General features: G+C 31.6%; 1 protein-coding gene across 1 annotated transcript; it reads right to left on the bottom strand.

Moving 5' to 3' along the window:
• Positions 1 to 3,459: 3,459 nt before the first annotated feature.
• LOC139485233 (PDZ domain-containing protein 11-like) lies at positions 3,460 to 12,751 on the bottom strand. The gene is made up of 7 exons (XM_071269521.1): positions 12,637 to 12,751; positions 9,086 to 9,172; positions 7,854 to 7,910; positions 7,208 to 7,258; positions 6,179 to 6,226; positions 5,432 to 5,492; positions 3,460 to 4,467 (listed from the first exon to the last, which is right to left on the bottom strand). The coding sequence occupies exons 1-7, from the start codon at positions 12,721 to 12,723 to the stop codon at positions 4,400 to 4,402; spliced, it is 459 nt and encodes a 152-aa protein (XP_071125622.1). The 5' UTR covers positions 12,724 to 12,751; the 3' UTR covers positions 3,460 to 4,399.
• Positions 12,752 to 12,757: the final 6 nt, after the last annotated feature.

Below are 12,757 nucleotides of genomic sequence, written 5' to 3'. Positions count from 1 at the left end.
AAAAGGGCAGCAAGATTAATCCTAGATGCAGATCCTTTATCCCCCTCAGCCCCCTTATTTAAAAAACTTGGGTGGATGACAGTTGACATAGAATAAAATACCACAAATATTTACTTCTATATAAATGTATGCGTATGGAAGCACCAATGTACCTAGTTCAAAAGTTTAAACTGAAATCAGACAATAATCCTTACTCCTTAAGAGGTGTCACTCAAGGTAATCTGATAGTTCCTAAGCCAAAAGCTGAACTATTTAAGAAATCCTTTGCTTATTCTGGATCAGTATTATGGAATGGACTACCACACACAATGGGTAAAGCTCAAAACACTTTTACTTTTAAGCAAAGTATCAAGAAGTACCTAACACAACCCTGATAAGATTGCTATTTATTTTTTAATTTGTTGTTTTCCAATGTTTCTTTTGAATGGACCTTTTATATTATGGTAGGCATTTTTATTTTATTTTTTATTTTAGTACTTGAATCTAACACAGTATATGTTTTATGTTTTTGTCTTTGATTTGTTTTTATTATTATGCTTAATGTACAGCGCCTTAGAGTAATTTTTATTTTTTATATAGGGCGCTCTATAAATTTTCATTATTATTATTAAGAAATGTTTGCTACAATGTATTTGTATATTTTTTTATTTTTTATTTTCATTTTTTGACTACATGTATACATCTTAAACAGCATTATATCTTATGTTAATAACAATACATTGAACTACATGAGTGTAAATTAACTATGTGTAAATATCTGTTTTGATTGTATTGTAATTTGTATGTGAGGGCCTCAGGGAAGATTAGTTTATTGTAACTAACTGAGTTTACCCTCTTTAAATAAAGAATTTATTATTATTATTATTATTATTATTATCCAATGCAGTGCAGAGCTCGCTAAAGTTGAAAATTAGCATCGTGGAGGAATATTCAGTGTTCCAATGGAATTCGGTTCATCTTCCTTGGACGGATCGTAGCCCGGATTTGAACCATATCGAGCCTATATGGGACACTATTGGGCGGAACGTGCGCGAAAGGACACCCTAGTTCAAACACATCATGAAATAAACAATGCCCTTCATCAGGAATGGTTGCTGCTACCTTAGCAACAAATTAGTCGATTTTTTGGCAGGAATCAGAAGACGTTTAGATGCGGTTATCCGTTTGAATGGAGGCTGCGCACAAAGTACTAATTCTTTGGCGTATAACGATCAACCATGATGTGAACAGTCATTTGAAGATTATTTTGAAATGTCTGACATTGTAAAGTTCGACTACAGTAAAAGTTGTAAAATGCATTTTTTTGTACAAAAAACACTTCATTTTGTTATTAAAATTGTGGTTATATAAATCTTTTTTTTTTCAAACATTTTTTGTTCGTTTCAATGCCAATGTTATCATAAACTATGTTTCAATAATATTATACAAATATTTTATTATATTTCATCCAAAAAAAGAGACTGATTTTTCAAATTTTAAAAAATCAAGGTGTTGCAATACTTTTTTCCATGTGTATGATAAAACACACAATGTTCTATAACACGAAAAGTCTTCCATGAAATATATACTACTCTCAAAATTTGGACATGTCATTAAAGATCTAGACCGATTATTATCTGCTTTTTTCAAAATCCAAGATTGAGGAAGACACCTCAGCCACCTTGAAATCCTAACAGATGAATGGACAACTAATCTATGTGTAATGATGGACCAATAACACTGGTGGTTAGCTTCATGTCTTTCAGGTGAAGACTTGTTGCAGAATCGGCATGTGGTCATTTTCTATATTTACATGAGATAAATTTTTGTGTACTATTGTTCGTCTGTTTGCGGGTTAACTGTACTGCTGGTTACTGTGGTAACAGTATCTATATAAATAAGGTGCAAACATTAATCCACCATTCTGCCTCTAATGAAGGTCCCTTTTGGACCAAAACAGGTCAGGCCATGAAACATCACCAGGCACTGTTAATTATGTGTATAGACCATTTGGATCCAAAGTGTTTAGAGACCTCTTATGTCTGTTCACCTTTCCTATATTGCCTATTGTTTGTTGGTTTAACTTTTTCTTTTTATGCCATAGTGTCCGTTTAATTTTGATTTAAGAGTTTGAATGTCCCTCTGGTATCTTTTGCCCCTCTTTTAAAGGCGATTTTTCATTGGATGCAGACAGTTAGCCTCTGGCCTTTGTTAGTCTTGTATGATTTTTAATTTTAGTTTCTTGTGTACAATTCGAAGTTTAGTATGACGTCCATTATCACTGAACTAGTATACATATTTGTTTAGGGGCCATTTAAAGGACGCCTCCGGGTGTGGAGTTTCTCACTGCATTGAAGACCTATTGGTGACCTTCTGCTGTTGTCTGTTCTATGGTCGGGTTGTTGCATACCTGTCAACCTGTGACGATGAAAATGCAGGTCATGACCTGCATTGAAGAATCAAATCTCAGGTCATAACGCGTACGAACTTTTTCGAGCTGAATTTCAGTATTTATGGTACATTTTCTTATAATGTATATCAAAGATACCAAAACATCAATGCACGTTCACTTGGTTAAGTCATTTAAAATCTTATTTATTATTATTTCATTACACTTTTAAAGATTTTTATAAACTTGTGTACCACAGTCTTGTGTCCTTTACTTTTTGTCATCATCTAAAATTTATTTTTCAAATGTTATTTTAAAATGAGACTACTGGCTATGTAGCCTTTAAACATACCAGGTAGAGGTATTACATGTATGAACATTCATTCTCACATGAGAAGGAAATTAGACTATGATAAAATATAGTAATACAGTTAAAGGAAGTATAAATGTAAAAAATAATTTTCAACTTTTTTTTTAAAATTGTATAAAGGTATAAAAATAATGAAAAGTTATTTTCCAATATGTATTTGAATTTTATATTATTATGATTTAATCTTTTTCACCCATAAAACGTAAATATAAGGAATAATTTTGAATGGTGACAAATAAGGGGAAGTAACTCTTAATTGAAATATCTTTGTAAAACAACAGGGCAATTTATTTACGACTAAAGCTAAGGTAATTGGTGTTAATCAACAGTGTGTTTGACACCAAAGCTGTCAAGTGAAGCCATGCACTTAATGGGTCACTTAATTTGACAGTTTACATAGCTAGATGAACTGCATGTTCATGGAAGAATTACGAATTTGCCGGTATTTCAAAGGAATATTACTTATGAAAATCAATCTCAAGGCTAAGAAATACGGGTGAAATCGGGTCATTTTCGGAATTTCCGGGTTATTTCAATGACCCGGTGGGTGATCCGGGTGATCACTCAGAATTGTGAAAATCTCGGGTCACACCCGCAGAATCCGGGTCAGTTGACAGGTATGGGTTGTTGTCTCTTTGACACATTCCCCATTTACATTCTCAATTTTATTTACAACTGTGACCAATGGAAATTATTATCTCATGGCCATAAAAAATGCTAATCTGTTTAATTATATATTTTGTGTAAATAAATTGATATATAATAAAATAATGTAAATATAACTACTGTACCAACTGTATACAAATACAAAAAAAGTAAAAATGTATTATCTTATAATAAAATGTCTTTGTCTCATACAAATACATGATGTTTCATATAGTTACAATTACCAGTTAACAAAATAAGTTTTTAATGGCCTACATTGGTTGCTATTGTTTAGTTTATAAAGAATCATTAAAACATTTTTAACAAAAGGATAAATTTATACAACTATAACAAATGAATCTTCAAATGTCAAAGATAACTATCAATGCAAGATACAATATGAATTATATTTATCTATATGAGGGCTGTAACTGAAGAAAACATACTATATAAAATTGTATATAAAATGGCAATATATTTAGTACATAAATGCAGCATTCAAATATTCATCATGTACTGGCTAGTTTGTGCTTCTTTACATATATGTTTATGATCAGGGATAAAAAATTATGTCAAATTGTTACTTTATTTAGTTTTTAAACTCATTTGCTAATAAATAACAAAAGAATGAAAGTGTGATAACCTACCAAAATATAGATGAATTACTGCTTTTATGATGGTTGATATTAATGATTTGTTTCTGTGTATTGTAATGACTTATATGTAAATTTAAGGCCAAGGATAAATACCACCAACTCAATGATTTCCGAAAAGAAAATTTTCTAATAAAAAAAAAAAGTCGGCCATGTGATGCTAATATCTTGATGATTTTAAAAAGGCAATTAAAACCAGTTTAAAGAGTTTGCAATGCCTACTTTTGGAAATATATGAAATGAATGCAAATTTTTAATGGCAGTTCTCTTTATGTAAGTTCATTTCCTATATTCACAACCATTATGACTACATCACTAATGTTCTACATGTCTTCATCCACACATCTCCAACGCAGTAAAATGCTATCTTCTTGGGGACTGCTGATGACTTGATGCTAATGATTTTGTCTTATCATATGTTCTGTCATAACCTACAAATATAAAGACATGAATGAAGGGTTTGGGCCAGTTTTACATCTTTTTGTTTTTACATTATAATTAAAATTGAAATATATATGCCATTTCAAATTGATATGAAATTTGAAGTGATTAGATAAAACAAAATTTTTGATCATATGCATAAAGTATAAATCATCTTCTAATGATTCTAACATAGTATGAAATATCATCATCTCAAAATATTAGGAGCGCATGATATAAAATATGTAGAAATGTTTGGACATTTAGTAAGAGTTCCAAATTGATACCCGGTGTAAAAAAATATTTGACATCACAATTTTGAAAATTGCAGCCAAAATACATAAACTATTCAATTGCTCATATTTTAACCAAGCTTAATCTACATAGGACATACACTGAAATAACTCCTGGAATCAAATTTACAAAAAATTATGCCCAATTAACATGCATTGTTTTGTTTTTGTCAATATCAATTAGATTGTTTCTGTGTCTCACACAACAATATACTGTATAGTTTATGTATATCTTGGAAAAAAATATACAAAACAAAAGCACTACAACAGTCTATTTAAGCACCTATTTTTCCAAAATCATTTAGTAATAAGATAGAAGGCACTCAAATTAATCAAAATTGTGGTTGCAGTTTTCTTAAAATTTCTAAGAACTTTCATGATCATAAGTAAAATCAAAATTTTATTTGATGGGCGGTCACCGTCTAGGTCTTACAAATGTGCCTCCCAAGCTCCCAATGCATTTAAATCGGGAACAGACTTGCTTGATCCATTGCTTTTTTTCTGTTTTCTACATACATTTGTATAACAGTAGAGAACATTTTCCAACATGCTTTGAATTTTAAAAGGTCTTCATGGTATGTCTTGAACTAGACATATATATATATATATATATAGATTATTATAGTGATCTTTATATATATATATATATATATAATTAGGTTCAAACAATGACAGAACTTACCATATGGAAAATCACTAACAATCATATCAATGGAGGTATTAGACTTCAGTACACCAACAGCCTGAAATATCAAATAATCATTTATTAGAGATATGCTACTAAATGTGCATTATTTTTTATTATACCATTTTGCCTCAGCATAGATCAATGTATATTCAGACTTCAAATGAAAATCTAAATGTTAAAAGTTTGTTAAGGGTTTCACTGTGATTGCTGCTGTCAGCATGGTCAGTGTGAAATGTAATGTAAAACCGAAATTAACTAATTACATGAATTACGTCCATTTATCATTAAAAAACAGATTTTGTTTCTCAAAAATTGATGTAGTTATTGATGTCTAAAAAAAACTTTTACCAAAAATTGAACGTAAATGTTGACATTAAAATGTATAATCACCATGTCTTGCTTTCTCTACAAAATGTTGCAGGATTGACAAGAATCTAATTGAATGTACTTTATTTAAGATTGTGTTTCTATACACTAAATGTAGGCAAGCATTTATGAATATATCCTTAAATTAAGGTGTAGTTTTAAACTTCTTTCTCAGTGCTGTTGCAGTTCAATAGAACTTTTGGAAAGAGTGCCTTAGATAGGAGGAACAGAAAGTGTTAATAAGATCTTTAATTACTTACATAATGAGACTGATTCAAACATAATGAAGAAAAGAATGTCCATCTTTACAATATCTACTCCCTCTGAACTGCAGCAGTGGACAAATAATATTTATCAAAGCATAAGTATACTTACTTCTGAGTGATTAATGTTTTCAAAATTTATATGGTTCACAGCTAAGATCTGAAAAATAAAATATATAGTTTGATGTACCTAATAATCATTGATATATATATTCAATAATAAAATTCTATTTTGATATTAAACATTTGGCATTCAATTGGTTGCAACTCTATATATTATACAGCTGTAGTTGAGTAACTTTGTGGTTTTTAATTCTGAACAATTTTTGACATGCTGTATTCAGTCTTGGTTTGCTTGATTTTGTCTATCAACTTTTCTAGTTGTGGACTGGCAAGTTTTATTATTGTGAAACTATAATTATATATATATATCATATATTCAATAATAAAATTCTATTTTGATATTAAACATTTGGCATTCAATTGGTTGCAACTCTATATATTATACAGCTGTAGTTGAGTAACTTTGTGGTTTTTAATTCTGAACAATTTTTGACATGCTGTATTCAGTCTTGGTTTGCTTGATTTTGTCTATCAACTTTTCTAGTTTTGGACTGGAAAGTTTTAGTATTGTGAAACTATAATTATATATAATCATTGATATAAATATTCAATAATAAAAAATTCTATTTTGATATTAAACATTTGGCGTTCAATTGGTTACAACTCTATATATTATACAGCTGTAGTTGAGTAACTTAAAATCTCTTATCTTTTTAAATGGTATATTCTGTTGACTATGGTATTGATCAGCTATACAATGTGTTCGGACCCAGTGTTACAAATCTAGATACAGAAATTAATCAAGGGTAAATAACAACATCTTAAATTTAGTGCATTTCTTTGCTGGTTTTTTTTTTATCATGGTCTATCTGCAGTATACCTATATTTTGGTTTATATGTTCTGAACTACAATGAACTATAATGATGTTAAATCTTTTGTTACCTAAAGGTTTATAAAATATTGAAGCATAAATCAATAATTTGCTGAATTTTTGGTCAATCTGTTAATCATATTATTTTTTCTATCCTATCAAAATACCATTATATAAAGTATCCTTTGTTATAAATGAGTGCATACCTGATCACCTTCCCTCAATCCTAAAAGTTCTGCTTCACTGTTTGGCATCACCTATAATATATATATTCATAATTAATAGAAACTGAAGCAAACTATTACACTGTGTCAAAATTATTTAGAGTAATATTTAGTCACATTAACAATTTAATAGCAGAAAATATGCAAATAACATATGCTGGAGAGACATCTTCTAAGAACATTAGAATATACAGGTATAATGATATCAATGTGAGGCCCCTCAGGGCACACTACTCTTGGTAACATAAAGCTATACAACTATATACATTTATATCTTAATTCTACAAGAGCATTGAATGTAATGTGATATTTCTCCATTCAAGATAAATGAGTCATAAGAATGATGGTGGAATCTCTTTATTCAACATGTTAAAAGATCTAAAAAAAAATGTATGTACATAAAATTATTCTATTTCTCTTTTAATGATAGATAAACTCTATCATGCACGTTTTTTTCATTCAATGCCACAATACACATGTACATGTAGCAAAGTTGTAAGAAAGCAAGAAAATTTGACGTCATAACTGAATTTTGACAGATGAAGAACTGAGATAAACCTAACATAAACTGTCTAATAATTAGAGAAATGAGCATATACATGTATCCCAGTACATATAATATTTTTACCTTGGATACAAATATCCCACAATGATGTTCTTGTCCTCCACGAATGTTGAAACCAAGCTAGGAATAAAAAGAATCATACATGTACATTTATTCAACAGATTTAATTATGCTTTTGATGTCATAGTACATGTAGTCATGTAGTATATACATTTATATGTGTCAGAGGACCAAGAATGGATGTATAAACACAGAAATATGAGAAATGGTAACATGTTGTTCAGAAATAGAATACTGTTAATTGAGAAATTGTTGCGATTTTTCTCATTTTAGAATTATAAATGTGATTTTATTTTTGTACGATTTTGAGAAAAATCCTGTTTAACTCATATAAAAAAATATTTCAAAATGCGAGTTTAAATTGTTGAGTTTACAACTCTGTTGCAATTTTCACAATAATACTAACCTGACAATAATTTCTGAATTTACAGTGATTATTTCATTTAATGAAATGACAAACATTTCTGTATTTAAAAATATCTATATCTAATGGAGATAATCATAACTTTGTGTTTTTGAACTGATATTTCTACTTTTATGTCTAACATGTCTAAACAGGCAACCAGTTACTGATAATAACACAATGCTAAAAAGTGTGCGTCTAAGCAACGACATGTTCCAAAAGTTAAACCTGTGCAGTGAACATGTATGTGTGTGAACAAAAGATTTGGTCAAGTGGTATTTTCTTAGGCAGCAACCATTTGATTTTCTGGGGGGGGGGGGGGGGGGGGGGGGCTATGGTTTTTTTTGGAAAAAAAAGTTTGTTTCCAGTTTTTGGAGAAAAAAATTATTTGTTTTTGATTCTGAGAAAAAAAAATTGTTTGTTTCACCCTCAGCTACCACTATATGTAATTCTAAAATTGAAAGAAAAAAATTGTTTTCGACTTGTCTCGAAAAAAATAGATTGTTTTTCGCCACAGGCGAAATAAAAAATTTGTCCAGAAAAAAAAACCATAGCCCCCCCCAGAAAATCAAATGGTTGCTGGCAACTTGCTGCCTTATCACCAAGAACCCAAAAATGTGAGTCAATAAAGCAAAAATAATTTATCAATATTTACTTTTAAACTGTGTTGTTCCTTAATTACAAGAATATCTATTGTACTGAAAGTATCATCATTGTGGTAATACTTCAAGACCATCAAGAAGCACATTTTAAATTTTCATTGTTCAGAAATTCACTTGCTGATACATGTACATGTGTGTTCCATTGTAATATCCATGAGTGTAAAATTCACCTGTTCTGTTGCCTTTGATCTTTGTAACTTTAGGGATCTTGGAAGGAACTGTCTAATATCACTGTTATATTCAGGATTGTTTTCCCTCTGAAATAAAAACAAATTTAATTTTTTATTTAATATTTAAGAAATGAACTCTTCTCTTTGTAATTTTATTTGATTTTAAAAGTGTTGGCCGAAGCACATGTATGAATGAACCAGTCAGTGGGTGTCTTTGGTACTTTTCCTAGTGTGAATATTATTTGTTTTTCATTTATTGTTTTGTACATGAATCAGGCCAATGAAAGACAACTCCATAACACTAGTTTCATATTTTATATACAGGTTTTCATTTGTTCAGTTGGAGAGGTACAACATGTACAGGAAAACAGTTTTAAATGTGGGGATTTTTCGCAGCATTGAAGACCTATTGGTGACCTTCTGTTGTTGTCTGTTCTGTGGTCGGGTTGTTGTCTCTTTAACACATTCCCCATTTCCATTATCAATTTTATTAAAGCATCTTCTAGATGAATAAAAGTTCAGTGCAATTTTCATTTATATAGAAAAAAGATTTTTTTTTTTACTGTCATGACAGTGTTGAATCTCAAAATCAAAATTTTAAGATTTTTTTCTTTCTGAAACACAAACACCTTTAACTTTTTGGAGAGCTAGCTAGTGCCGTGCTCTGCAAGTGTCAATAAAACGTGGATGTACAGACTTTCTTCATCTTATAGAATGTATATAATTAGTAGAAAAGTCTGCTTTGCTCAGCATCTGCACATTAGCCCTTATATGATATAATTAACTTTACATGTACAGGTCAATTAAGAGCAACGTAAAAATAGTAAAATTTTGCCTTAAATCAGACCGATTAAATGGTTGATGTTACTTCTTTGCGTTGCTCTTAATTGACCAAGTACCAGGATGTCATAGGTAACCTGTCGAAAAATAATATAAACCGGAGTCAAAGAGGGTAATATGAAAATAGGCTATTCCCTCAGTCCAATGGATGCAGACGTCGCAAAGCCCAAAAAATAAAATGCCCATAAATAGGGCATAACATCTATCTTGAATACTTCACAGGTACTTGGGATGTGACACTGAGCGTAGCGTGGTAAATTATTTTTGGGACCTTTTTGTGCTCAAAAACATAAAATAGGTGTAAAATGAACTAATTAAACAGTTCCTGACGTGGGGCATGTATAAATTATTAGCTAAAGTGTAAGGATTAAACATTTGTGATGCAATATTATGTGGAATTTGTCAGTAAAAAATAGACATGGAAAAATTCTCTCTAGCCAAGTCAGTCACTGAAATAGAGGTCATAACTAGTAACCAAAGAATGCATTGTGAATTTCTTATTAACATTTATTGAGAGTTTTCTAGTGACGACTTCTGTACAAATCGTTTGTCATAGCCATAGGGTTCACCTTAAAGTACCAGAAGCATATTCCTCTGATTTCGTCGAGAAAATCTTCAATTATTCTGTCATTAATTTGAATATACAAATGACTGAATGACATTTTTTAGACGTACTGGTTAACTCCATGGTAGCAAATCACTTGGACTTTGACATACATGTAGTCAATAATATATTACATATTAGTAACGAATTGTCGCAAATATATACTGGATAAAGAAAAGTCAACGAAATCTAGTCTAATTTATCATTTTACAGTCGTGTTTTAAAAATAAAAGTGTAAGTTAAAGAGGAGCGTACACCCTATCTGGATCCACCACTGGCATACCCTGCTTAGAAAATGCTAGAAAGAAAAAAGAAAAATGCACGCAATTCTGTATTTCAGTTGAAGGACATGCACGACATGTAGGAACTGATTTAAGACTCAAATATTCGCTAAATATAGTCAGTGGGTAAAAGGAACTATCACCAGACGTCAGTCAATATAGAAAATAATACTCCTTTAACTTGAAATTGTGTATCGCCGAAGTTTAGTCTAGATGTGATCCATATGTCAATTTTATTACGGGGACCTCAATATCGCCCATCCATGCAAGAAAAAGAGTATATAAACGTTTTGTAAAATGGACTGAAATACCGTATTCCATCTAAATTAGGTTGGAAACAGTGTCGTCAGGTCATAAAAGACTCTCTTTCCTCATTTTATAAAAAAGGTGTAAGCGGGGAAAATATGATAAAAAATCTGTTGTTTCTTATCTGTTGGCCAAACCAATGCCATAGAGTCATGCAACTGTGGAGCACCTGGAACGCCTCACCATTTCCTTCTGGAGTGTCCCTGCTATGAGAACGAACAAGAAGATATGTTACATCAAATATCCAAAGAGGTTGGGGTCAGAAACCTGAATTAAGCTACTATGCTACCGAGACTGGACAGCGAGAACACAGAAGAGACAAAAGCCAAACTACAAACAGTGGCACATTACATCGACAGAACAGGCAGATTTAATACTATTGTTCTTCAATTCCAATCTTAACCAGTGCATACCAATTTAAAGCACAGAGAAGAAAAAAAGTTGAGAACGCACCAGAGAGGAAAACTGCACATTGGGACAATTTGTGCCAACAGGCCTTCTCTTCTTCTTCTTTCAGTAGAGTCGGACTCTTCTTGAGTGTATATAAATGACTCTTGCTCGTTAAAAATTATGAGGCCTTCCCTCCTCAGTTAATAAAAACAGCAGTAACTATTTACAGGAAAATTATTTACAAATAAAACTATGTACATCTGGGATCTAAGGAGTTCTAGGTGTGAGAAGCTCCTGTCAAGGCCTCTGACAAGATGATAAGGCTGGCCTTGAACTCTTCTAGTGTAGCTGCTGTTGTGGCTTTTTCCGGTAGAGTGTTCAACTCATGGTTGGTCTTGGGAAGAAGGAGTACTTATTTTGGTCTTTCAGAGGGGTAAAAGTCAAATCGGCACCCATAGAAAAAGTCAAATCGGCACCCATTTAAAGTCAATTTGGCATCCAATGATATTTGATATGATATACAGGAATACAGCTGGGCATTTAGTGGTATCAGTTTGGATTCCAAGTATGTCCTCTCCGGTTTCCCATTTGTTGTCTAGGCATTTGTGCGGCATCCCGGGTGACCTTATCCTTTATTTTGTATATAATGTTTTTTCATATTATGCATTTTTTATATTTTTGAGGATGAGCGAGTCAGGTGAGTGGGTGTGTTCGTTTGCTTTATTACTTTGTACTTATTGTTTTGGGGAAGGTTAACTTTCTGGTAGTAAGACCCGTCACGGCCAGGCTGGGAAACTGGATAGGCAAATGCTCACATTGTCATTAAATCTGTATCGATACAGTGTGTTAAATGTCTTCCTTTTTACACCATAACCCATGGTGGTGCTCCTACTAAAGGAGGGAGATACAGAACATACATACATAAATATCACATATTGAAAATAAATTAGAAAGAAATAAAAGAGTGAATATATACATGTAATAAAATTGAGAATGGAAATGGGGAATGTGTCAAAGAGACAACCAGACCATGGATAGAAACAAGTGCTTGTGATCTAGCGTGCGTCTTTAAAAGGCAATGGTAGAACAGTGTTTGGAAACCAAGTTTTGTATGTCAACATTTTAAACACCTCGTGGGGAGGAATCCATGGTGGGGGATGCTCATAAGGGGGTAATTTTGCCCTGATTAGCTCTCGTCTGTCTCTCGGTGTTGACATCGAAAATTATAAATCGTCAACTAAGCGCTTGGAA

This window comes from Mytilus edulis, chromosome 8 (assembly GCF_963676685.1).
Source record: "Mytilus edulis chromosome 8, xbMytEdul2.2, whole genome shotgun sequence".
Classification (NCBI taxonomy): domain Eukaryota; kingdom Metazoa; phylum Mollusca; class Bivalvia; order Mytilida; family Mytilidae; genus Mytilus; species Mytilus edulis.
This window is presented reverse-complemented; position numbering and strand designations above follow the sequence as displayed.